General features: G+C 39.0%; 1 protein-coding gene across 21 annotated transcripts in view; it reads right to left on the bottom strand.

Annotated features, from left to right (window-relative positions):
• Positions 1–27,790, bottom strand: part of WWP1 (WW domain containing E3 ubiquitin protein ligase 1) — a 138,949-nt gene that overhangs the window by 54,282 nt on the left and 56,877 nt on the right. For 13 of the 21 annotated variants that reach the window (XR_015140451.1, XR_015140454.1, XR_015140453.1 and 10 more), the window contains exons 6-9: positions 16,320–16,457; positions 16,160–16,226; positions 11,825–12,006; positions 255–591 (exon numbers count right to left, since the gene is read on the bottom strand). Coding sequence is in view for 14 of the 21 variants with exons in the window: in XM_086335825.1 (XP_086191951.1) it covers positions 255–591; positions 11,825–12,006; positions 16,160–16,226; positions 16,320–16,457 (724 nt within the window). In the remaining 7 variants the exon portion in view is untranslated. Of the gene's footprint in view, positions 1–254; positions 592–2,046; positions 2,207–11,824; positions 12,007–16,159; positions 16,227–16,319; positions 16,458–27,790 lie in introns of those variants that run through there. The other 8 variants (XR_015140457.1, XM_086335827.1, XM_086335834.1 and 5 more) reach the window with 3 other exon arrangements.

Here is a 27,790-nt window from a genome sequence, read left to right as displayed (position 1 = left end):
TCTTGCAAATTAATATAAGGTTTTTTCCTCTTCCTGTCATGTAGCACATGCTATAACTATAACTAGCAATTGTTCTTAGTTTTTAAAAAATACTTGGTTTGTAGCAAATAAATTGTATGAATTAGATTCCAACTTAGATTTCAAATAACTGAAAGGAAAAATTTCATATACATATTCAACACTCAGGTTATTACCAAAAAGTTGCAATTAAATGTAAGTCACAAATCTTTAAAAAAAATAAATAAATAACATACCCTGATGGCAGCGTTTCTGTGTTGGCACCTCCAGACTGCTGCCGGACAGGTTCCACACATCCGTCGGGCTGTCTTAATTTGGCTGCTTCAAAAGCAGAGCTACTTGCAGAACTGGAGGTGGAAGGATCTAATGTACTTTGAGCTTCAGATCCAAAGGCTGCACTGTTAGAGACAATACATTCATTGTTTTCCGAGGAGGTCAGTGTTTCTTGAACTGGAGGGTCTTCAACAGGAGTACTAGTGCAATTTGAAGACAAGGCGGGTTCTCCAGATCCTATTGCAGTACCCGTGCTGGAAGCATTATCAGTCGGTACAGATGAGGGTGAGTCTCCATTAACTGAAAAGGGAAAATCAGTAAGATGATCTGTTGAGAAATGACCAAGCGCCCAATTAACTCATCAACTGTGTTTATTTAGAGCCTAATTCACACCAAGCAGCGTATTAGGTACTGATGGAAATAAGACAGATAATACTTTTTGTGGCTCGTATTTTTGAGATGAATGTTAAATAATAAAAACATAAGAATATATATGTAACAATAACCCAAACTTAAGCAAAGAGAAATCAACATGAACAAACATTTTTCCTCCACACAATAAATTCTGAATATCTACATGGGTTATATAAAAACTTCAAAATGACCCCATTCAATCTCCCTTTTCCTATGCAAATACAGCTAATATCAAAAGAATTCTTGTCAAATATAAAGTGGCATTAACTCTTAAGACAGTACTGTAGGGGACTGCAAAAAGATCCAGGAATTCATTCCACACTTGCTGGAGAAATAACCCAGCATTGAGATCCACTGACATAATTTAAAAATTCTTTCATTTTAAATGTAATCGATCCATTCAACTACATGTCACTATAAGAGAAAGTCAAATTAAAACTGGGAAGGGAATAGATTATTGAAGAAAACCTATTAGAAAATTACACAGCAAAGTTCTAATTGAAACAGAGGAAGGAGACATAATTAAGAGTAATGGAACGGTCAGGTAGATTTTTAAAGAAAGAGATGTAAACAGTGGGAAGAAGAGAAATGAGTACTATTAAAATGAATCAAACTGTAGGAGCAAAACAGAACCAATCAAGTTTTGTACCAACTACAGGGGAGGGCAACTTTGGGGAAAATATCAATAACAAAACATAAGAAATAAAAATGCACAGTGCTACCTGTACTCAACACTTAGAAAACATGAAGAAAAGAGAATGTGTACAGAGAGAGTAAATTCTGGTCTCTTATATGATATTCAGAATTCATGGAATATATGATGTCTAAAAGTGAACTTTTTCATTTAACTTTCAATCTTGAACAATGTAGAAATTGATTTCCAAAAAAAAGAAAAGATTAGCAACAGTCTTTGGAAAGCAAAATAACACTAAATGGAAAAAGAGGAATATTTGAGACAAGATAATCCAGCCCAATAAGAAAGAATCATAAACCCTTATCATACTAAAACATAACACATGCTAACAAAGTGTTAAAAACAGAAGCGGAAAATTAATTATTAAACAGCAGCTCTTAGTTGTTCAAGGCAAACCCTTCTCTCCCACAACAATTCAGCTCCTCCAAGTGCTCTCAGCTCTTCTCTCCATCTGCACCACCGCCCCCCTCATTGTTCCTAGTTCGCTGCAACAGCGTCCTAACTGGTCTGCTCGCTTCCTCTCTGGTCCAACTCCAACCCGTTCTCCAAACAGCAGCCAAAGTAATCTCTTTAAAGCATACAAAAGATCTTTTCACTCCCTAATTAAACACACCTATTGCACCCAGAGTAAATTCCAAGTTCTTTACCATGGCTCATGACAAAGACTCCACATAAGTCTGCCCCACAGCTCCACCTGACTTCTCACAGGGGTCTCCCTTCCACCTTGTGAGCAGAGCCAACTCCCTCCCCTCAGGGACGTGCTCTGGCCGCTGCGCTGGCCTCAGAAGAGCTCCTGCTTCTTATCACGCAGCGGGCAGGCTCAACCACTCCTTCAGGAAGGCAGCGCTCAGGCACCTTATTTAATTCTTCACCTGCCCCACCCTCGGCCCAGGCTGCCTACTAGACTGTTTTCCTTCTCATGTTCTGAAACAGTTTGTTTTTATTTTTCCTTTAGTTCAAACCCCAACACTTTGTCAGACTTGTTCCACTTGTGTATTCTCAACAGTTACAATGCACCTGGCATATGAAAACAATAAATGCTAAGTAAGGACAAATCACAGAAGAAGTAAACATATCTCTCTCAAAGCTAGGCAGAAAAAAAGAACATTAGTAGAAACATTAATTAAGTACATGAAGGACTGAATGACATAGTCAATAAACCTGTTCTAAATAACAGCATTAGAGAAGGAGTTCTGAGTTTTCATTACATACATATTCCATCCAAACAATCTAGGCATTTTAAGAAAAAAAAGTGACACGTAAAGGACCAAAGGAAAATTCCAATTTTACAATCAGGAGGTGAAACCGATCATAATTCAAGTAAACTAGAAACAAAACAAAATACAACTTACTGAAATGTTTACTGAAAGTCTGGCAGATTCTGTAAAACATTTTTTAAGGATCATGTTATTTAATTCCCACAGAACAATGCTATGAGGAAGATACTACCCATTTTACTAGTAAGAAGATGGATGCTTACATGTCTATAAAAATGATAGTTCTCCCCCACCTGCAGCCAGTTTAGCTTAGAAGATTTTTTTATAAAACCCTAAATAATTATTAAGTTAAAGAAAAATGATAGTTATGAAATTACAAACTTTAAGGAAATTAATGGCATGAAAATACTTGTATGAAATATTTGACATGGCAAAGAGGTTTCCAAGGGTATAAGAACAATGGCACCCCTCTCCAGCACTCTTGCCTGGAAAATCCCACGGACAGAGGAGCCTGGTGGGCTGCAGTCCACGGGGTCGCAAAGAGTCGGACACGACTGAGCGACTTCACTTTCACTTTTCACTTTCATGCATTGGAGGAGGAAATGGCAACCCATTCCAGTGTTCTTGCCTGGAGAATCCCAGGGACGGCAGAGCTTGGTGGACTGCCGTCTGTGGGGTCTCACAGAGTTGGACATGACTGAAGCGACTTAGCAGCAGCAGCAAGAACGAACAGCCATAAATGAGCTTAGCATTCAATTCCAGACCCAGGGGAAAATGGTAGAAGGAAAGGAATTATAAGAAAAATATAACAGATCAGAATTTCCTAACCTGATTAGAATCTGTAGGATATTATAGAAAGTATAGATCTCACTTTCCATTCTAGAATTACTGAATCTCCTAGGGAATCTCTGGGATCTGTATTTTTAGCAAATGCTTCAGATGAATTCTTACAAGTAAGGTTGGAAAAACTATGAAATAGTGCCTTAGCAAATTTTATAAAGAAAAATATAGTTTGAATAGCATTTGGAATACCATGTACAACTTTATATCAGTAAGTCTAAAATATTAACTAACTCAAGAGAAAGAAAAATTGATCAATCAGAGTAGAAATGTAAAAGGGGATAAAAGATCGAACAGTATCCCTCCAAAAGTCAACAGATTCAGTTTTTGAGCCTTCAAGGAACAGATTGCCCCCGTGTTCTCTGAAATGTTAACAGTACATTGGTGGCAAAAAAGAAAAAGGAGTTTCTTAATTTATTCTTCAAGAGTAATATAACCCTGAAACTGAAACTGAATAAATTAAATGGGTCAATAATAGGAAATTATGTTAGGAAAACATATTTAACAGGTTAAAAGTTAAAAGCTACATGTTAATTTTCAATACAAATCAAAAAGGATCAAAAAAATTGATAAAACTGTTGATAAGAGGAATCTAGGAAAATTCAAAAATAATCTAGATTATCCACCAGAAACCAAGAGTAAGCATGATATATTAATGGTAAAACATTAGAAGAATTTCTATCAAGATCAGGAACAAATTTTAAAATCAGAACAAAACAACGAAGATCACAATTACCACTCCATTTCAATACTATGGCTTAAGTACGAAAATGCATTAAGACAAAAGAGAAGTGAAAAATACCAGATATAAAATGGTAAAACTCACTGAGAGAGATAAGAGTACTTATTTATATCACAAGAGAATCAACTGAAAAAAAAATTAGAACCAATTATTAATTTGACCAAAACATTTCAGCACCATGATCAGATAGATTCAAGTTCAACATCAAGATTACACTCAAGACCTATCTGAAGAAAAAGAAAAAACATTTCTAAAAGGTTTAAAGCATAGATTGGAGACAGAATTCTCTCTGAATGAGAAGATTCAGTGTTGCTTCAAAATTTAAAAAGTAAACTATCCTCCAAATGCACAACTTCTCGTTCGCTGGCGGTGGAAATGCACAGGGCACAGCCGTTTTGGGTGTCAGTGTGGCACTGGCAGCTTCTTACAAAAGGAATAACACTCTTATCATAAGATCCCGAAGTGACAGTCCTCAACCCAGCTCAGCTGAAAACTTAGGTCCACACCAAAGCCTGCACGTGACTATTTACATCAGCTTTATTCATAATTGCGAAAAACTATAAACCTCCACAATGCTTGGTTGTGGACAAAGCATAGGTGAACAGATAGACACTCTATGGTACATCCACACAATAGAATATTTATTATTCAGCAACAAACATAAAAGAGATATCATGCCACGAAAATCCACAGAAAAGCCTTAAATTCATCAGGTCAGTTCAGTCGCTCAGTCATGTCCAACTCTTTGTGATCCCATGGACCACAGCACACCAGGCCTCCCTGTCCATCACCAACTCCCGGAGTTTACTCAAACTCATGTCCATCGAGTCGGTGATGCCATCCAACCATCTCATCCTCTGTCGTCCCTTTTTCTTCCTGTCTTCAATCTTTCCCAACATCAGGGCCTTTTCAAATGAGTCAGCTCTTTGCATCAGGTGGACAAAAGTATTGGAATTTCAGCTTCAACATTAGTCCTTCCAATGAACACTCAGGACTGATCTCCTTCAGAATGGACTGGTTGGATGTCCTTGCAGTCCAAGGGACTCTCAAGAGTCTTCTCCAACACCACAGTTCAAAAGCATCAATTCTTTGGCACTCAGCTTAAATTCATATTTCTAAGTAAAAGAAGCCAATCTGAAATGGCTACATATGACACTGTGAAAAAGGCCAAACTAGAGAGACAGTAAAGGATCCGTGGCTGCTAGGAGTGTGGGAAAGGAGACGAATGACTGGAGCACAGCGACTGTTAAGGTGAAATAATTCTGAATGATACTGTGATGGTCAGCACATGGCAATATGCATTTCTCAAATCTCACTGAACCCAGGCAATACCAAGAAGAACCTTAACATAAACTGTGTGCTTTCATTAATCATAATGCATTTATACTGGTTCATTAATTATATTAATAACAAATATGCCACAGTAATGCAAGATGTTAATAGCAGGGCAAGTTCTCAGTGGGGTACCGGGAGCATGCATTTGATTAGAGGGATGACTATTCATATATATCAATGGTTCTCAACGGGACATCCACTGAAGAAATTTAGCAATGTCTGAAGACATGTCTGGTTGTTACAACTAGGGGAATGGGTGGGTGTTACTGGCGTCTAGTGGGTACAGGCCAGAAAGGCTGCTACGATCCTAAAATGCACAGGACAGCCACCCACAACTGAGAATTATCTAGCCCAAAATGTCAAAGAGTGCCAAAGCTGAGAAACTCTGATTAATGCATATATAATCAGCAACCAGGCAGCGTTCAGTCTATTGTAGTTGCAAAATAAATACCTCTTTAACAAATGATACAAGGATGACTGAATGGATAAACTTGACAATAAAGACGATGAGAAACAAGGAGGCAGGCAGGGAGGGAGGGATCATAGGTTCCCTCCTCAGGAAAGAACAAAAAATTGTACGGAGGCAAATAATTAAAATCCCATGTGACAGCAATGACAGTAGACGCTTATGCAAAGCATTTCCTTCTCTACAGATGTGAGATCACACCCTCTGACTTGGTTTCTTAATGAGTGTATCTAAAGCCTGACTTTATGAATTATGACTTTTGATTTAGGAGGCAGATCTCCCTCACTTCAGGTTTTATCTCTGAGAAGTAAATTTCCCAAGGACTTTATGATATGTACATCTCATAGTACCATGCATTGTCCTCTAATGGTTCAGCCAAATAAAGCAGGAAAAGGAGGGAATATTGAAGTACCTAGTATCATTTCTGCCCCTTTTAAAAAGTATGACATGAAAAACTGCTTGTATATATATATATATATATATACACACACACACACATATATATATACACTAAATTTCTTTACAATTCACACCTCAAAGTGGCTATGGCTTTAAAGGAGGTGGAACACACGGAAGCCTTTGGTGATGATGCAGTTCCGTGTATTGATTGCAGTGCTAGTTACGTGAAGCCATACATGACAAAACTGCACGCACGTTTGCACACGTGCGCGCACGCGCGCACACACACACACACTCTCTCTCTCTCTGCAGGTATAACCGGTGAAATGGGGACTGTATCAATGTCAAGTTCCTCATTTTCATACAGTACTATAGTTACACAAGACATTAACATTCAGGGAGGCCAATGAAGGGAACACGGGACCTCCCTGTACATTTCCTGGTAACTTTTTGTGAATCTGTATTTCAAAATAAAAAACTAAAAGCAAAAGTCTAATAAATTTGTGAAATCGGTTAGTTCTGCCTTACTACACTGAGCTCTGTTTTATTAATAAAACAATAATTATACATTAGAAAAAGTCATTTCTTCTAGAAGCTAAGGGCAAGGGGGAAAAGTAAAGAAGAAAATCATATTTTTCTTAAATACCTCTGTCTTAGAAACATGGTAGATGTTTTAAATTTATCTCATTTAACCTTTGAAACAATCCTGTAAGGTATTATTAAGTATTTGTATCATTTTATAAGTGGAGAACCTAAATTTTTAGAATGCTAAATTTGTCCAAGATCACATGCTTATACGCTGAGTACATCATGTGAAATGCCTGGCTGGATGAATCACCAGCTGGAATCAAGACTGCTGGAAGACGTATCAACAACCTCAGACATGCAGATGATACCACCCTCATGGGAGAAAGAGAAGAGGAACAAAATAGACTCTTGAAGAAGGTGAAAGAGGAGAGGGCAAAAGCTGGTTTAAAACTCAATATTCAAAAAACTAAGATCGTGGCATTGGGTTCCATCACTTTATGGCAAATAGGTGGGGGAAAAAATGCAAACAGTGATGGGCTTTCTTTTCTTGGGCTCCAAAAACACTGCAGACAGTGACTACAGCCATGAAATTAAAAGATACTTGCTCCTTGGGAAAAAAGCTATGACAACCCTAGACAGGGTATTAAAAAGCAAAGACATTACTTTGCCAACAAAGGTCCATATAGAAAAACCAAAGCTATGGTTTTCCTAGTAGTTATGTATGGATGTGAGAGTTGGACCATAAAGAAGGCTGAGTGCCGAAGAATTTGATGCTTCCAACTGTGGTGTTGGAAAAGACTCTTGAGAATCTCTTGGACAGCAAGGAGATCAAACCAGTCAATCTTAAAGGAGATCAGTCCTGAATATTCATTGGAAGGACTGATGATGATGCTGAAGCTCCAATATTCTGGCCACCTGATGTGAAGAGACAACTCGTTGGAAAAGACCTGATGCTGGGAACGACTGAAGGCAGGAGGAGAAGGGGACGACAGAGTATGAGATGGTTGGATGGCATTACCAACTCAATGGATGTGATTTTGAGCAAGCTTCGGGAAATAGTGAAGGACAGGGAGGCCTGGCATGCTGCAGTCCATGGGGCTGTAGAGTCAGACATGACTGAGCAACAGAATGACAACCCATGGTTAAAGTGTTCAATGACAGAGCTAGGACTGGAACGCAGTCCTGTTAGAAACCAAATCTAATCTTTTCAATCATGACTGCCTCCCACTTTAGCGTAAAGTATCAGTATTTACCAACTAAACTTAGCAAATGGATCTTCTTAAGACTCAAAAGAACAGGTTGGGGTGAGGGAAAACGCCCTCCCCTCCAAAGCCCTCATGTACAATACTGTCTTTGGTGAAAAGAAATCATTTATCTGCAGTTCCAGGACCACAACCCCTCATCTGAAACTCTTAGGGCCAAGTGTGTTTCAGAATTCATAACTTTGGAATGTAGAAAGGTAGTATGGCACATATATTATCTATTACACTAATATCAAGTCAGACTGGGGGCTAGACACTGTAGCTAAACACAGTATCATTTCTGGAGTGAAACAGGATACTCATACTAAGCAGAAAAAAATTATAAATACCTTCAAGTTAGTCCTAGTCATTTTGCTATCGAGTGAGTTTACCAAAAAACTTTTGGTTTTAAGGATTTTAGGATTTTGGAATCACAGGTAATGGATTAAAAACATGTAATATGTTACACACACAATATGCACACTCCACTCCATCACCACTCTAACAATGAAAACTGATTTTTAAAGTTCTTGACTACAGAAAAAAGAATCCTATTTTTACACCAACACCTTAAAGAAGACTACCCCTTGAAAAATATACCTGAATTCATCTTCCTACTGAGGGATGCCAGATCATACAGAAGACACTGATAAAGCGGTTTCTACCAACAGAGTAGATTCCAGAAGCCTTTCTAAACCAGCCAATGGAATGAGGGCAGTTGGATTGTTTTGTCATGTGTCAAAGAACATGCAAACAATCACTAAGTTGACTGGGGGAATATTATTTGAAGTTTATCAAAGGTATAAAAGATGAACAACCCAACACTGAGACACTACAGATATCACACACATCTAATGAACAGGAGAGCGGGGAGGAGAGGACCACCGAGGTGGGTGTCAGGGACAGCTCCTCCACCAGCTGGGATCTCTGGGCCTCAGTTCCTTCAGGAGAAAAGCACTAGTGCCTATTTTCAGAGAGTTATCCTGAGAGCTGTATTGATCGGTGGGTATATGGTGTTTGCAACACGTGTAGCACAGATATTAGCTGTTATTCTGATCGTCTTAGGCTTCCTTGCAATTATGGAGAATGTCATGGGAATTATTTACAATGGCGCCTTCATTTCTAGTTCCTCGTGTGTGTTTTGCTTTCAACTTGAAATTTCAGGCAAGGATAAGACAAGAATGTGGAAGGCAAATCTGTTCCCAACAGAAGCAGTCTGTAAGTACAAAATTAGAAGCAGAATATAAACTGGAGATTCTACAATGAGAGGGAACTCAGAAAGTTCTCTCTTTTGCAACAACATCTGAATAAGCCCACAAGCCCAAACATGCAACTATCTAGTGGTCAATAGATACTTTGCCCAATCTATTCTAACAGCTAAATATTTTAGGAAGAAGAGCTAAATCTCCAAATTTCATACATTTTTAACTGGAAAGGTGATGACAAGTATGAAATAGAATGATTGTATAAGCCTTTCTAAAATGAGCATTCAAAATTCTTATACTTCTCATGAAAAAAGAATAGACTCAGTAATTGGTCCTGATGTCTAATTACTTACAGAAATAACAGAATTGGATCTACCACTCTAATGAATCTAATGATAATCCCATATAACAAATCAAGTCTGGTCACATAAGGGTATTTTTATTTTTACAACCTCTTCAGAGCGTTCTCAAGGGAGTTACAATACTTACAATCTAAATTTCCTTATGGGTGGATACCTAGTTTGTGTGTCATTTTTGGTATGAGTAAATATAGGTAACTATTTGATAATCTACAGATCTATAGGTCAAATGCCCTGGATTTATGTTTTATTATTAAGAACTCTAGTACTAATATAAACCTTTTTTCTATGGGTGATTATTTGGTGGTAACCCATATACATGGGAGAAGGCAATGGCACCCCACTCCAGTACTCTTGCCTGGAAAGTCCCATAGACGGAGGACCCTGGTGGGCCGCAGTCCATGGGGTCGCTAAGAGTCGGACACGACTGAGCGACTTCACTTTCACTTTTCACTTTCATGCATTGGAGAAGGAAATGGCAACCCACTCCAGTATTCTTGCCTGGAGAATCCCAGGGACGGGGAAGCCTGGTGGGCTGCCGTCTATGGGGTCGCACAGAGTCGGACACGACTGAAGCAACTTAGCAGCAGCAGCAGCAGTATATACATGGGTGGTCCTTCCCACACTTATTTTCCCAGACTATTTTTTAAAACTATAAATTTAACTTAGGACCCATAATATAAGCAGAGTTCTATGAAACTCACTACTGTATTTACTCTCTTGGAATTAGCAAGGATGCTGATCACATTATGATGCTTTTTCATACAGATCCATAAGATGGAACATCAGGCATAAAAGCTGGTGTTCAAATTTTTTGTTTTGGGAGGGGCTTTTTGGCTGCACCTTGAAGCTTGTGGGATCTTAGTCCCCCAAATAATTAAACCTCAGCCTGGCTCTGGCAGTGAACGTGTCGAATCCTAACCACTGGACCACCAGGGAATTCCCAATGGGAATTGTTTTAACTGGTCTGTTTTTAATTTGTTCCTTTATCCCTTTGCTAATAAATCTGAGACAAACGTTCTGACTAGAAAGCATACCAGAATCAGAAAACAAATGATCCTGTTCACTCATTTCAGCCTGGTAATCTGTGTTTATTTTCTCTCATTTTCCAGACACCTTAAATTAATAATGAAAGCATCAACTTATTGTGAGGACTTAGGATGTTTAAGCCTATCTTTTTTATAAAAAAAGAGGAGCATTAATAAATTACATTTTCAGAAAACCATGTCAGTTCCCACATTTACAAAAACTCACAACATGCACACAGTAAATATTTCCCCAACCTTCAGTATAAATATACAACAGTCTTCTCTATAAACCCATCCCCATCTATTTTCATATAATTACTTCTTTACATGTTTCTACTTTTGAATAATCCCATAAATAGATGAGGGAAAGAATACAGGCTCTGGGATCGAAAGACAGGATGCCAATTCTAGCCTCAAGACATACACTAGTAATCTTATGATGTTTGCGTTTCAAGAAATTCAACTGAAAGAGGTAATTTATAAAGATCGAACAAAAAATGATGTATGACTATTACAGCTGAATCCACTGAAAAACAGGATTACAGAAAAAATTCTTCCATAGACAGTCCTTCTATAATCGTAGAACACTTCTCCTTAGAAAATATAAAACTTTCAGAGTGCTGTATCACCTCACAATACATTTTTTTACTAAGTTACATGCCAAGCAGTAAACATCTGTCTGGCAAAAGAGAAGCATTTAACCAAAATGGTTAAAGGAATCATTCATCACTAACAACAAATCAATGAATTCCCTAAAGTGCTTTTAGAAATACATTCTACATTATAAATAGTATTTTTTTTTTGTAGCATAAAGCCTAAGATTGACTATCATGCAAGTACTTGTACTTGCTTAGTGAAATGTGCTATTATAATGTACTTTTGGAATATCTTCCTAAATAATCTAGGAAAATCAAATTATGAAAAAAAAAATTCAGGTGGTTTAATCTTCAAACTCCTTTTATAAAACTGAAGATTAAGACAGATTGTACAATAAGAAAAGTATATGTACAGATACATAAAATTTGGTTTTCATTTAAATAATGTGTCATAAGTAACCATGCTTACCAGTGTCATTGGCAGGCTCAGATGTGAGTGGTTTTGGAGCTGGTGTGTTTTTGGGTCTGGCAGCAACCTGAGATGGAGATGGTGTGTTGTCCCCATTAACTACATATGAACAGCATGAGTTTTGTACTACAGTGTTTGTAGGTACACAATTATCTATCCCGTTAGTATCTTCAGCAGCCAATCTCCAAAAAAACAAACAAAAAAGATATCTTACTTCAAGGAATTAAAAACAATCATATAACTTTTCATCAAAAGTTAAGCAAAATGATAGGTATAAAGAGTAATGAACAAGAGATATCTTGATTATGTTTTTAAAACATTTTATTTTTTACATTTTATTACATACTTAAAAGTTTAAATTGGAGAAGGCAATGGCACCCCACTCCAGTACTCTTGCCTGGTAAATCCCATGGACGGAGGAGCCTGGTGGGCTGCAGTCCAGGTGTCGCGAAGAGTCGGGCACGACTGAGTGACTTCCCTTCACTTTTCACTTTCATGCATTGGAGAAGGAAATGGCAACCCACTCCAGTGTTCTTGCCTGGAAAATCCCAGGGACAGGGGAGCCTGGTAGGCTGCAGTCCATGAGGTCACTAAGAGTCAGACATGACTGAGCCACTTCACTTCCACTTTTCACTTTCATGCACTGGAGAAGGAAATGGCAACCCACTCCAGTGTTCTTGCCTGGAGGATCCCAGGGACGGGGGAGCCTGGTGGGCTGCGGTCTATGGGGTCACACAGAGTCGGACACGACTGAAGTGACTTAGCAGCAGCAGCACAAGTTTAAATTACTTTCAGTTCTAAGTGTATCCACACAGTAAACGTATATTGAGATATATAATCATACTGTCAAAAGTACCTCAAAGCAATGATCAAATTGTATATTTTAAATATTTAAGTTTAAGGATATTAGATTTATTTTTAAAATGTCTGGAAATATTTTCAAAAAGGTCATGAAACTTATAAAAATCAATTCCAAACTGTTGAGTACTGAAAAGACCAAAAACGTCTTACGATATTGATCACAAGCTATTACCAGCACTAAAATAATGAGTACATGATCTGCTGCTGCTGCTGCTAAGTCGCTTTAGTCGTGTCCAACTCTGTGCGACCCCATAGACGGCAGCCCACCAGGCTCCCCCGTCTCTGGGATTCTCCAGGCAGGAACACTGGAGTGGGTTGCCATTTCCTTCTCCAATACATGAAAGTGAAAAGTGAAAGTGAAGTCACTCAGTCGTGTCCAACTCTCAGCGACCCCATGGACTGCAGCCCACCAGGCTTCTCCGTCTATGGGACTTTCCAGGCAAGAGTACTGGAGTGGGGTGCCACTGCCTTCTCCACATGATCATCAGAGAAAGCTAAATACTATATTCCAGAGTTAGAAGAATTTACAGTGTATTCATTACTGGAAATAAATAAATATGTCTACAATTACAAAATCAAGCATTTTAAGTCTTATTGGCATAGAGTTAGGCAGTATCACATAAGTAACCAGGAGAACCTTCCCAAATACACTGGTAACCCTATATGTCTTCTCCACAGAGCAGCCTTAATTTTTTTTTCTTAATTTAAAAAAATAAATAAATCAGAGCACATCTCAGTCCTGCCCCACCTCATCTATCTCTCTGATCTATTTCTCTCCAAGCTGTTCCTTGCCTACCTTGCAATAGATATATTAGTATATCAATTTTATACGAAAATCATGCCAAAGAGTCTTCAAATGTTTATTACAAACTATTAGATACAGGGAGTAAAATTATAATGACTTACAAGATTATCAAAGAAAGGTTAAATATATTCTAGAGTTAGAAGAATCTGCAGAGCAAAAGGGCTTCTCCAATGGCTCAGTGGTAAAGAATCTGCCTGCAATGCAGGAGATGTAACAGACATGGTTTTGATCCCTGCGTTGGCAAGATTCCCTGGAGGAGGAAACGGCAACCCACTCCAGTACTCTTGTCTGAAAAATCCCATGGGCAAGGGAGTCTGGTGGGCTACAGTTTACAGGGTCACAAAGAGTCAGACAGGACTGAGCACACACAAGCACGCGCACAGAACAAAAACTAACTAGAAAGAATCAGTGTCCTTGTTCTACTTGCTATTTCCTCTGGAATGTTCTTCTCTCAAATCTCTGTATGGATGGCACATTTTTGGCCTTTTAATTGTAGCTTGAATGGCACTTCCACAGAGATGATTCCGTGACATTTCTCTTTATAAAGGGTTCCTTTACATTCCTGCCCCCTGTCCTGTGTTTCGATGACTTCATAGATCTTATCACTATCTCCAATTAGCTAATTTCTTTCCCCACTTGTCTACTATCTACCTCTATCCTGCCAGAATGAAAATTCCACAGGAACAGGACTAGTGTTCTTAGTGCTTGGACTAATGCCTGGCACCAAACAGGCACTCAGTAAGCACCTGGACAAATTAACAACACTTTTCCTTGTCACCCACATATTTGGAATAAGATGTGTTCAGGAATTTGGGGCAGGTAAAGCTTTGAAAGGGCTTCCCAGGGGGCACAGGTGGTAAAGAACCTGCCTGCCCATGCAAGAGACCTAAAAGACTTGGGTTCGATCCCTGGGTCGGGAAGATCTCCTGGAAAGAGGGTATGGCAACCCACTCCAGTATTCTTGCCTAGAGAATCCCCATGGACAGAGGAGGCAGGCAGGCTACAGTCCATAGCACACAGAGTCAGACACAACTGAACCAACTTAGCAGGCACACAAAGCTTTGAAATTTCTCTCAAGTGAATCTGCTTTGTACACCCTTCCCTAAGCCACTCAGCAAGGATCAGTGACCTGGGAGACATAGTAAAAGAATGCAACTCAAGTTTTCCTGGTGCTGTAGGACTAATCTTTAATTCAAAATGTACTGCTATGTAATAGGTAACATTAATCTTTAGGTTTGTAGTGATTCAGGCTCCTTTAACCATCTAAAATTTCATTTCAAAAATTATAATTTTTGATACATATATATATATATATATATACACACACACACACACACACACACACACATACACATACACACTAGAGCATTTTAATCTACCTAATTGCTGTATCCTTTCAGTTTGATTCCCGGGTCGGGAAGACCCGCTGGAGAAGGCATAGGCTACCCACGCCAGTATTCTTGGGCTTCCCTTGTGGCTCAGCTGGTAAAGAATCCACCTGCAATGTGGGAGACCTGAGTTCGATCCTTGGGTTGGGAAGATCCCCTGGAGCAAGGAAAAGGCTACCCACTCCAGTACTGTGGCCTATAGAATCCCATGGACTGTATAGTCCATGGGGCCGCAAAGAGTCGGACACAACTGAATGACTTTTCACTTTTGAATTTTCTCTATGTGAATAATCATGTGGATACTAAATAAATACATTTATTTAAGCCAAATATATATTCAGAAGACATACTGATCTGTTCAAAGGCTCTGTGAAGATCATTTAACAGCAATTTAGTAGCAATATCAGTAACTGTAGATTTATATAAAAGTCATACTTTGTCTCATATACCAGCATGATTTTTCAAATGTATTTCACAGCAATGTACTTTCACATATTCATTCCATTATAATTGATCTATTACATGCTTTTATTCTAATTCACATTATTTCAAACAGAAAGTCTCTATTAACTGTCATCAAATGTGAATCTATGGGAGTTGCTGAGATGGCAGGGTGACCTCTAAGAAGAGACCACAATTAGTGCAATATCTATCTTCTAGTGGTTACAGATCAGTAACAGTAATCAGGAAGCTGCCAACTCAGACAGCAGTGAGATAACCATTTTTCCACATCACCTGACTCTATTTACTGATAAAATATGCCTAAATACAGATTTTTAAGAGCCATTTCCAATAAAAAATAAAAAAGAATGAAGTTCTAATACTTCCTACAGCATGGATGAATCATATGCTAAGTAAAAGTCAGTGACAGAAGGTCATATATTGTATGACACCGTTTACAAGAAATGGCCAGAAAAGGCAAATTCACTGAGACAGAAGGTGAGTGGCTGGCAGGAGCTGGGAAAAAAGAGGGGTGGAGAGAGAATACCCCTGGGTACAGTGTCTTTTTGAGGGTGAAGACAATGTTCTGAAATGAGACACTGGTGATGGTTACTCAACTCTGCTAAGCTAAAAACCACTGAGATATACACTTTATTCCAATAATATATCTTGTTACAGCTGTGGTTTTTTTTTTAAACCACTTTGATAAGAATTCAACCAAATAATACATTTAGATATAAGCTTTTAAAGTCTATGGCAAACTCTAAACGAAGGTTAGAAACTTCATATATGGGAAATGTGGTGTTACTTTGCCACAAACGCCAAAATAAAACACTCTACCTGGTGGTCGTCCTTGCTGAAGGCTCTCTGTCTTCATGTAAGGCATCACCATTTTGCTGTACTTCTACTGAAGGACAAAAGAGACAGACACTAGGTTTTTTACATACTTCTTGATTTTTTTTTTTCCCCTTCAAATTTTAATAACCCAAAGTTAGCTTACTGGCTGGAGATGAGCTGCCGTTTGTTATATTTTCTTGCTCAATCACCAGTCCATCAAGCACAACTGTTAATTCACCAGTTTGCACGACACCATTCTTGGTTTCCAAGCAAAGTTTTAATTGTTCTTTCACTCTTTCCACTAAGGGAGGGGGGGAAAAGAAAAACTAATTTAAAAGCTTTTGTTATGTACAAAAACATGTTTCAGAAATCAAAACTATATATCAAGAATGACTCTTATTTAGTGCTTGATGGCTACGTGTGAAAGGAATTATTTGTGTTTTTATCTGTAGGCCCTTCTATACCACACCAGGATCACTTCCTTTCACATCTAGATGAGGAACTCCTTTCCTTTCACCACATACTTTCGGAATCATCTCTAATTGTCCCTTTACACAGCATAACGTTCAGAGAAAATACAAACCAATCTAGATAACAAGCTCAATAATGTCCCAAACTTGCTCTATGGCCCATAGTACAAGGTAAGACTTGTGGTTAAGGCAAAATGTCTGCAGGAGAATCAAGAGGGTTCCTTATTTCAGTTCAGGGACTTCTAGCTGTATTTTAAGTAGTCAAATTACTTAAAGCCTCAGTTTCCTCATCACAAAATGGAGCTCATAAAAGCATCAAAGGATCCCATGGATGGAGGAGCCTGGAAGGCTGCAGTCCATGGGGTCGCTAAGAGTCGGACACGACTGAGCAACTTCACTTTCACTTTTCCCTTTCATGCACTGGAGAAGGAAATGGCAACCCACTCCAGTGTTCTTGCCTGGAATATCCCAGGGACAGCAGAGCCTGGTGGGCTGCCGTCTATGGGGTCGCACAGAGTCGGACACGACTGAAACGACTTAGCAGCAGCAGCAGCAGCAGGAACTGTCATAAGGTCCAAATGCAAAGTCACAGAGAACATTATATCCATAAAGGGAAGTCGCTCAGTCGTGTCCGACTCTTTGCGACCCCATGGACTGTAGCCCACCAGGCTCCTCCATCCATGGGATTCTCCAGGCAAGAGTACTGGAGTGGGTTGCCATTTCCTTCTCCAGGGGGATGTTCCCGACCCAGGGATCGAACCCGGGTCTCTTGCATTGTAGGCAGACGCTTTACCATCTGAGCCACCAAAATCTCACTATTTAACATTAAAAATTATGACTCTCCTTGAATGGAATGATCAACACTTAAATCACTATACTAAATGGTAAAGGTGAACACTCCTCTCTGAAATAAAAATCTTTTACAAAGCAATACCAAAAGCATAAGACAACTTCCAGTTACTACCAAAGACTGAAAGAATAATTCACCACCTGATTAAAGTACACATGCTGAAGATACAAACACTAGTTGAAGTATAGTCTTAAATACACATACAAAACCAGCCATAGGTATACATATATCCCCTCCCTTTTGAACCTCCCTCCCCATCCCACCCTCTTGGTTGATCCAGAGTCCCTGAGTTCCCTGAGTCATACAACAAATTCCCGTTGGCTATCTATTTTACATATGGTAATGTAAGTTTCCACGTTACTCTTTTAATACATTTCACCCTCTCCTCCCCTCTTCCATGTCCATAAATCTATTCTCTATGTCTATTTTTCCACTGTTGCCCTGTAAATAAATTCTTCAGTATCATTTTTCTAGATTCTGTATATAGGTATTAGAATATGATATTTATCTTTCTTTTTCTGACTTACTTCACTCTGTATAATAGATTCTAGGTTCATCCACCTCATTAGAACTGATTCAAATGCATTCCTTTTTATGGCTGAGTAATATTCCATTGTGTGTATGTACCACAACTTCTTTATCCATTCATCTGTCGATGGACATCTAGATTGCTTCCATGTTCTAGCTAGTGTAAATTGTGCTGCAATGAACGACGGGATACATGTGTCTCTTTCAATTTTGGTTTCCTCAGGGTATATGCCTAGGAGTGGGATCACTGGGTCATTTGGTGATTTTATTCCTAGTTTTCAAGAAAGCTCCATGCTGTTCTCCATAGTGGCTGTATCAATTTACATTCCCACCAACAGTTCAAGAGTGTTCCCTTTTCTCCACACCCTCTCCAGAATTTATTGTTTGTAGACTTTTTAATGATGGTCATTCTGACTGGTGTGAGGTGATAATTCATTGTAGTTTTGATTTTCATTTCTCTAGTAATGAGCGATGTTGAGCATCTTTTCATGTGTTTGTTAGCCATCTGCATGTCTTCTTTGGAGAAATGTCTGTTTAGGTCTTTTTCCCACTTTTTGATTGGGTTGATTGTTTTTCTGGTATTGAGTTGTATGAGCTGCTTGTATATTTTGGAAATTAATCCTGTCAGTTGTTTCATTGGCCATTATTTTCTCCCATTCTGAGGGTTGTCTTTTCACCTTGCTTATAGTTTCCTTTGCTGTGCAAAAGTTTTTAAGTTTAATCAGGTCCCACTTGTTTACTTTTATTTCCGTTACTCTAGGAGGTGGATCATAAAGAATTTTGCTTTGATTTACATCATTGAGTATTCTGCCTATGTTTTCCTCTAAGAACTTTATAGTTTCTGGTCTTACATTTAGGTCTTTAATCCATTCTCAGTTTATCTTTGTGCATGGTGTTAGGAAGTATTCTAATTTCATTCCTTTACATGTAGCTGTCCAGTTTTCCCAGCACCATTTATTGAAGAGGTTATCTCTGCCCCACTGTATATTCTTTCCTCCTTTTGTCTAAAATAAGGTAGCCATAGGTGCATGGGTTTATTTCTGGGCTTTCTATCTTGTTCCATTGGTCTATATTTCTGTTTTGTGCCAGTACCATACTGTCTTGATGACTGTAGCTTTCTAATATAATCTGAAGTCAGGAAGGTTGATTCCTTCAGCTCCATTCTTCTATCTCAAGACTACTTTGGCTATTCAGGGTCTTATTGTATTTCGATATGAATTGTGAAATTTTTTGTTCTAGTTTTGGGGAAAATACCATTGGTAATTTGATAGAGATTGTATCAAATCTGTAGATTAAATTTGGTACTACAGTATTTTCACAGTATTGATTCTTCCTACCCAGGAACATGGAAAATCTCTCCATCTGTTTATGTCACCTTTGACTTTTCCTCTTTCTGATTTTTCAGAAATGCTAGTGATTTCTGTGCATTGATTTTCTATTCTGCAACTTTCCTAAATTCACTGATTAGCTCTAGTAATTTTCTAATACTATCTTTAGGGTTTTCTATGTACAGCATCATGCCATCTGTAAACAGTGAGAGATTTACTTCTTTTCTGATCTGGATTCCTTTTATTTCCTTTTCTTCTCTGACTGCTGTAGCTAGGACTTCCAGAACTACGTTGAATCATAATGACAAAAGTGGACGCCCTTGTCTTGTTCCTGATCTTAGGGGGAAATGCTTTCATTTCTTCACCATTGAGAATAATGCTTGCTGTAGGCTTATCATATACGGCCTTTACTATGTTGAGGTAGATTCCTTCTATGCCCATTTTTTGAAGAGTTTCAATCATAAATGGATGCTGAATTTTGTCACAGGCTTTTTCTGCATCTATTGAGATTATCATATGGCTTTTATCTTTCAATTTGTTAATATGGTGTATCACACTGATTGATTTGCGTATATTGAAGAATCCTTGCATCCCTGGAATAAACCCAATTTGATCATTGTGTAATGAGCTATTTGACGTGTTGCTGAATTCTGTTTGCTAAAATTTTGTTGATGATTTTTGCATCTATGTTCATCAGTAATGCTGCCTATAGTTTTTTGTGTTGTCTTTGTCTGGTTTTGGTATCAGGGTGATGGTGGCCTCATAAAATGAGTTTGGAAGTGTTCCTTTCTCTGCAATTTTCCGAAAGAGTTTTAGAAGGATAGGAATTAGCTCTTCTTTAAATGTTTGATAGAATTCTCCTGTGAAGCCATCTGGTCCTGGGCTTTTGTTTTTTGGGGAGATTTTTGATCACAGCTTCAATTTCAGTGCTTGCAACTGGGCTGTTGATAATTTTTATTTCTTCTTGGAAGACTGAACTTTTCTAAGAATCTGTGTATTTCTTCCAGGTTATCTATTTTACTGCCACATTGCTGTTCATAACAGTCTCTTAAAATCCTTTTTATTTCTGCATTGTCTAGTGTAACCTCTCCTTTTTCATTTCTAATTTTGTTGATTTGATTTTCTCTTTTTTTCTTGATGAGTCTGGCTAAAGGTTTGTGACTTTTGTTTACCTTCTCAAAGAAACAGCTTTAATTTTATTAATCTTTACTATTGCTTCTTTCATTACTTTTTCATTTATTTCAACTCGGCTCTTTATGATTTATTTCCATCTACTAATTCTGTGTTTCTTGTTTGTCTTTTTCCAGTTATTTTAGGTGTAAAGTTAGGCTGTCTATTCGATGTTTTCCTTGTTTCTTGAGGTAGGACTGTATTGCTATAAACTTCCCTCTTAGAACTGCTTTTGCTTCATCCCATAGGTTTTGAGTTGTCGTGTTCTCATTGTTTTGTTTCTGCAAATTTATTGACTTCCCTTTCTATGTCTTCAGTAATCTGCTGGTTATTTAGAAACGTGCTGTTTAACCTTCATGTGTTTGTGTTTCTTAGTTTTTTCTTGTAACTGATACGTAGTCTCATAGCACTGTTGTTGGAGAAGATGCTTGATACGATTTCAAATTTTTTAAATTTACTGAGGTCTGATTTGTGACCCAACATGTGGTCTATCTGGGAAAATGTTCGATGCACACTTGAGAAGAAGGTGTATTCTTCTGCATTCGGATGCAATGTCCTGAAGATATCAATGAGATCCATCTCATCTAATGTATCATTTAAGACTTGTGTTTCCTTATTAATTTTTTGTTTTGATGATCTGTCCATTGGTGTGTTAAAATCTCCTACTATTGTGTTAGTGTCAATTTCTCCTTCTATGTCTGTTAGTGTTTGTCTTATGTACTGAGGTGCTCCTATGTTGGGTGCATAGATGTTTACAATTGTTGTGTCTTCCTCTTGGACTGATCCTTTGATCATTATGCAGTGTCCTTCCTTATCTCTTGTAATCTTCATTTTAAGGTCTATTTTGTCTGATATGAGGATTCTACTCCACCTTTCTTTTGCTTCCCATTTGCATGGAATATATTTTTCCATCCTCTCACTTTCAGTCTATACATGTCTTTAGATCTGACGTGGGCTTCTTGTAAAGAGCATATATACAGGTTTTGTTTTTGTATCCATTCAGCCAGTCTGTGTCTTTTGGCTGGAGCATTTAATCCATTTACATTTAAAGTAATTATTGATATATATATTCCTATTGCCATTTTCTTAATTGTTTGGGGTTGATTTTGTAGATCTTTTTTCTTCTCTTGTATTTCTTGACTATATAAGCCCCTTTAACATTTGTTGTAAAGCTCAGTTGGTGGTACCGAATTCTCTTAACTTTTGCTTGTCTGAAAAGTTTTTGTTTTGTTTTTATTTCTCCATCAATTTTGAATGAGATCCTTGCCGGGTACAGTAATCTTAGTTGTAGATTTTTCCCTTTCAGTACTTTAAACATATCCTGACATTCCCTTCTGGCTTGCAGAGTTTCTGCTGAAAGATCAGCTGCTAAGTGTATGTGGTTTCCCTTGTATGTTACTTGTTGCTCTCCCTTGCTGCTTTTAATATTCTTTGTGTTCAGTCTTTGTTAGTTTGATTAGTATGTGCTTTGGCATGTTTCCCCTTGGGTTTATCCTGTATGGGACTCTGCACCTCTTGGACTTGATTGACTGTATTTCCTTTTCCATGCTGGGAAACTTTTCAACTGTAATCTCTTCAAAAAATGTTCTCATACCCTTTCTTTTTCTTTTCTTCTTCTGGGACCCTATTATTCAAATGTTGGTGTGTCTGATACTGTCCCAGAGGTCTCTGAGACTATCTTCAGTTCTTTTCATTCTTTTCACTTTATTCTGCTCTTCAGAAGTTATTTTCACCATTTTATCTTCCAGCTCACTGATTCATTCTTCTGCTTCAGATATTCTGCTATTGATTCCATCTAGAGTATTTTTAATTTCAGTAATTGTGCTGTTTGTCTCTGTATGCCTATTCTTTAATTCTTCTAGGTCTTTGTTAATTGATTCTCAACCTTTCTCCATTTTGTTTTCAAGGTTTTTGATCATCTTTACTATCGTTATTCTGAATTCTTTTTCAGGTAGTTTGCCTATTTCCTCTTCATTTATTTGGACTTTTGTGTTTCTAGTTTGTTTCTTCATTTGCATAGTATTTCTCTGCCTTTTCATTATTTTTTTTTAAACTTACTGTGTTTGAGGGTTCCTTTTCCCAGGCTTCAAGGAAAGCTGGATTATTTCCTTTAAGAAGGTTGAATTCTGTCTTCCTTTTGGTTTCTGGCCTCCTAAGTTTGGTCCAGTGATTTGTGTAAGCTTCCTATAGGGTGAGATTTGTGCTGAGTTCTTGTTTGTTTGTTTTTCCTCTGATGGGCAAGGCTGAGTGAGGTGGTAATCCTGTCTGCTGATGACTGGGTTTGCATTTTTGTTTTGTTTGTTGTTTAGATGAGGCATCCTGCACAGGGTGCTACTGGGGCTTGGGTGAGTTTGGGTCTTGTGTTCAAGTGATTTCATTTGTGTGAGTTCTCACTATTTGATACTCCCTTATTTGATACTCCCTAGGGTTAGTTCTTGACTTCCTACTTTTGCATTCCAGTCCCCTATAATGAAAACGACATCTTTTTTGGGTGTTAGATCTTGTAGGTTTTCATAGAACCATTCAACTTCAGCTTCTTCAGCGTTACTGGTTGGGGCATAGACTTGGATTACTGTGATATTGACTGGTTTGCCTTGGAAACGAACAGAGATCATTCTATCGTTTTTGAGATTGCATCCAAGTACTGCATTTTGGATTCTTTTGTTGACCATGATGGCTACTCCATTTCTTCTAAGGGATTCCTGCCCACAGTAGTAGATATAGAGAAAAACAACAGAATGGGAAAGACTAGATATCTCTTCAAGAAAATTAGAGATATCAAGGGAACATTTTATGCAAAGATGGGTTCAATAAAGGACAGAAATGGTATGGACCTAACAGAAGCAGAAGATATTAAGAAGAGGTGGCAAGAATACACAGAAGAACTGCACAAAAAAGATCTTCATGACCAAGATAATCATGATGGTGTGATCACTCACCTAGAGCCAGACTTGGAATGTGAAGTCAAGTGGGCCTTAGAAAGTATCACTACAAACAAAGCTAGTGGAGGTAATAAAATTCCAGTTGAACTATTTCAAATCCTGAAAGATGATGCTGTGAAAGTGCTGCACTCAATATGTCAGCAAGTTTGGAAGACTCAGCAGTGGCCACAGGACTGGAGAAGGTCAGTTTTCATTCCAATCCCAAAGAAAGGCAATGCCAAAGAATGCTCAAACTACCGCACAATTGCACTCATCTCACATGCTAGTAAAGTAATGCTCAAAATTCTCCAAGCCAGGATTCAACAATATGTGAACCGTGAACTTCCAGATGTTCAAGCTGGTTTTCGAAAAGGCAGAGGAACCAGAGATCAAATTGCCAACATCCACTGGATCATGGAAAAAGCAAGAGAGTTCCAGAAAAACATCTATTTCTGCTTTACTGACTATGCCAAAGCCTTTGACTGTGTGGATCACAATAAACTGTGGAAAATTCTGAAAGAGATGGGAATACCAGACCACCTGACCTGCCTCTTGAGAAACCTATATGCAGGTCAGGAAGCAACAGTTAGAACTGGACATGGAACAACAGACTGGTTCCAAATAGGAAAAGGAGTATGTCAAGGCTGTATATTGTCACCCTGCTTATTTAACTTCTATGCAAAATACATCATGAGAAACGCTGGGCTGGAGGAAGCACAAGCTGGAATCCTGACTGCCAAGAGAAATATCAATAACCTCAGATATGCAGATGACATCACCCTTATGGCAGAAAGTGAAGAGGAACCAAAAAGCCTCTTGATGAAAGTGAAAGTGGAGAGTGAAAAAGTTGGCTTAAAGCTCAGCATTCAGAAAACGAAGATCATGGCATCTGGTCCCATCACTTCATGGGAAATAGATGGGAAAACAGTGGAAATAGTGCCAGATTTTATTTTTGGGGGCTCCAAATTCACTGCAGATGGTGCTTGCAGCCATGAAGTTAAGAGACACTTACTCCTTGGAAGGAAAGTTATGACCAACCTAGATAGCATATTGGCAGAAGGCAATGGCACCCCACTCCAGTGTTCTTGCCTGGAGAATCCCAGGGGTGGGGGAGCCTGGTGGGCTGCCGTCTATGGGGTCACACAGAGTCGGACACGACTGTAGTGACTTAGCAGCAGCAGCAGCAGATAGCATATTCAAAAGCAGAGACATTACTTTGTCAACAAAGGTCCGTCTAGTCAAGGCTATGGTTTTTCCAGTGTTCATGTATGGATGTGAGAGTTGGACTGTGAAGGAAGCTGAGCGCTGAAGAATTGATGTTTTTGAACTGTGGTGTTGGAAAAGACTCTTGAGAGTCCCTTGGACTGCAAGGAGATCAGTCCTGGGTATTCATTGGAAGGACTGATGCTAAAGCTGAAAGTCCAATACTTTGGCCACCTGATGCGAAGAGCTGACTCATTGGAAAAGACTCTGATGCTGGGAGGGATTGGGGGCAGGAGAAGAAGGGGTTGAAAGAGGATGAGATGGCTGGATGGCATCACCGACTCGATGGACATGAGTTTGAGTGAACTTCGGGAATTGGTGATGGACACAGAGGCCTGGCGTGCTGCTATTATTCATGGGGTCACAAAGAGTCGGACATGACTGAGAGACTAAACTGGTAGTCTAAGGTCTTGGAGTCAGTGCTCCCACTCCAAAGGCTCAGGGCTTGATCTCTGGTCAGGAATGAAGATGCCGCAAGTTGTCTGTTATGACATTAAGTGAGATTAAAACAAATATCCAAAAACGAGAAACCAAAGGTGAACCCCAGACAAATGGCCGTTACAAAATCAGGCAAATAATAATTAAAATAATGGAATATACATATACATCCATGAGCAAAGTCAAAACAGTCCAGCAAAAATAAAATACAGTAGACTGACCTAGCGAACAAAGGAAATCAAAAATATTTATCAGGTAAGAACAAAACTAAAAGACAAACTGGAAAACAAAACTAAAGCAAGGTGTCAAGTGGAGAATAAAGCAATGAAAACAAAACTAACAAATACGTTGAGAGGAAAGAAAAGAAAGAAAGAATAGGTATGCAAATTTGAAGAGCTAGATAAAGATTTTCATACGTTAACGATTAACTGCCAAGAGGAAAAGAACAATAGGAAAAGCAAACAAAGGAATAAGTGTAGAAAAAATAAAACAGGTTTAAAAAATTTTTTTAATTAAAATTATAAAAAAAAGGAAAGAAAAAAATGGAAGAAAAAAGGAAAACTCCACGGAGCTTCAAGAAAGCCCAACATAAAGGCAGAGGTTTATAACAATAAAAAATGTGGCTGAATATTCACATATACATATACTCCTATAAGCAAAAAACAGTCCAACAAAATTAAAGTACAATAGATTGATCCAGTAAACAAAGGAAACCAAAAATTATATCTACCAGAACAACATTAACTAAAGCACAAGGTGGAAAACAAAACTAAAGCAAGGTGCCAATTGGGGAATAAAGCAATGAAAACAAAACAAATATGTTGAGAGGAAAGGGGAGAAAGAAAAGAAAGACTAGATATGCAAAGTTAGATATAGGTGGATAAAGAAGATATAAATATGTTAAAGATTAACTGCAAGAGGAAAAGAACAGTAGTGAAAGCAAACAAAGGAATAAATGTAGAAAAAATAATAACAGGTTTAAAAAATTAAAATTAAAAAAAGAGAAAGGAAGATTTAAAAAAAAAAAAGGAAAACCCCACAGAGATGCAAAAGCCAGAGGTTTCTAACAACAATAAAAAATGTAACTGAGGGGAAAAAAAAAAGTTCAAAAGCTTAACTGGATTTCATATTTCTAGGAAAATCAACAACTACAACAGAGGGGGAATAAAATGAAAAGAGAAAAAAGAACAAAAGAATGTACAGAACAAGTCAAAACGTAAGAATAATAAACGTTTTTCCTGAGTCACTGCTGTCAGCCCTTTCCCTCTCTGGGAGTCACAGTCCACCTCGCCTGCCTAGGATGCCCTCCAACACTGTGCTCTGGACCTGCGGTGGGGGCAGCCCAGATTCTAGTCTGGTCCTACTCCATGTGTTCTTGCCTCCAATGTCCACAGCTATCAGAACTAGTGCGTTTTCTTTCATGGGGGCTCTCGGTTTCCTTTTATATATTCCATAGACACAGAGTGTGCCTAGTTGATCATGTGGATTTAATCTGCAGCTTGTACAGTTGGTGGGATGGTTTTGGGTTTTCTTACCTGTACTACCCCTGGGTTCCAACTGTAGTTTTATTTGCACCTTTTATTTTTTTATGTGGGTCATCCACTGGGGTTTGCTCCTGAGGCTGCCCTGGAGGACTTGGGTCTGCAGTGAGGGCCAGGTGTGGAGGTGGTGCAGCTGCTTGGGTCATAGGGGTTCTGGCAGCATCAGGTACTCGGGGGAGTTGGCGGCTATGGCAGCAGGAAATATAGCTCTCTAGAAAGATACGGCAACCAGTATTGGCCAATACACTCCTGTTCTTGCCTGGAGAACACCCCCTGACAGAGAAGCCTGGCAGGCCACGGTCCACAGGATCACAAAGAGCTGGAAACAACTGAAGCGACTCCACGTGCACAGATGCAAGACTTTTTAGCCTGTGGCAGCTCTGCCCCAGTGAAGGCTGAGCGTGAAGGTAGCGCAGCTGCTGGGGTTGCGGGGACCCTGGTGGCGCCAAGTGTGCAGGGACTCGGATTGTCTCCGTTGCAGGAGTTATGGCCCTGCTGCTAAGTTGTTTCAGTCGTGTCCGACTCTGTGCGACCCCATGGACTGCAGCCCACCAGGCTCCTCCATCCATGGGATTTTCCAGGCAAGAACACTGGAGTGGGTGCCATCATCTTCTCTGAGTTATGGCCCTACCAGAGCCTTTTTTCTAACCTCTTGTAGCTGGCAATTAGGCCTTTTTGGGCGGTCTTTCTCCATAGCTCTGCCCGTTTAGGCACTTAGGAGGGTCCCTTGCCTGGGGTCCTTCTCTGTTCAGCGCATCAGGCATATAGAGGGGCCCCCCAGGCTGGCATCCTACTCTGTAGATCAGTGCGTCAGTCACTTAAAAGGGCACCCTGGGTGGGGTCCTACTCTATAGATCAGTAGTACATCAGGCACTAAAGGGGCACCCTGGGTGGGGTCCTACTCTGTAGTTCAGTGCCTCAGGCGTTTGATGGGCCAGCCTCTTTATTGTTCAGCTGCGGATGCTGGCTGTGGGGGGAGAGGGGCTGTGGTGATGGCTCCACCCACTATGCGTGACTCAGCAGTATCGCCTCGCTTCCATGGCTGCCTGGCTTTCCTCCACAGGCATTTCCCACCACAATCTCCTTCCTCACATCCCTTCGATCTGTCTTTCCACAGTCAACAGC

The sequence above is a fragment of the Bos grunniens genome, chromosome 14 (assembly GCF_055505025.1).
Source record: "Bos grunniens cultivar Pamir isolate PY7600 chromosome 14, Bosgru_T2T1.0, whole genome shotgun sequence".
Lineage (NCBI taxonomy): Eukaryota > Metazoa > Chordata > Mammalia > Artiodactyla > Bovidae > Bos > Bos grunniens.
Note: the sequence above shows the minus strand (reverse complement) of the source record. Positions and strands in the feature narration are given on the sequence as shown.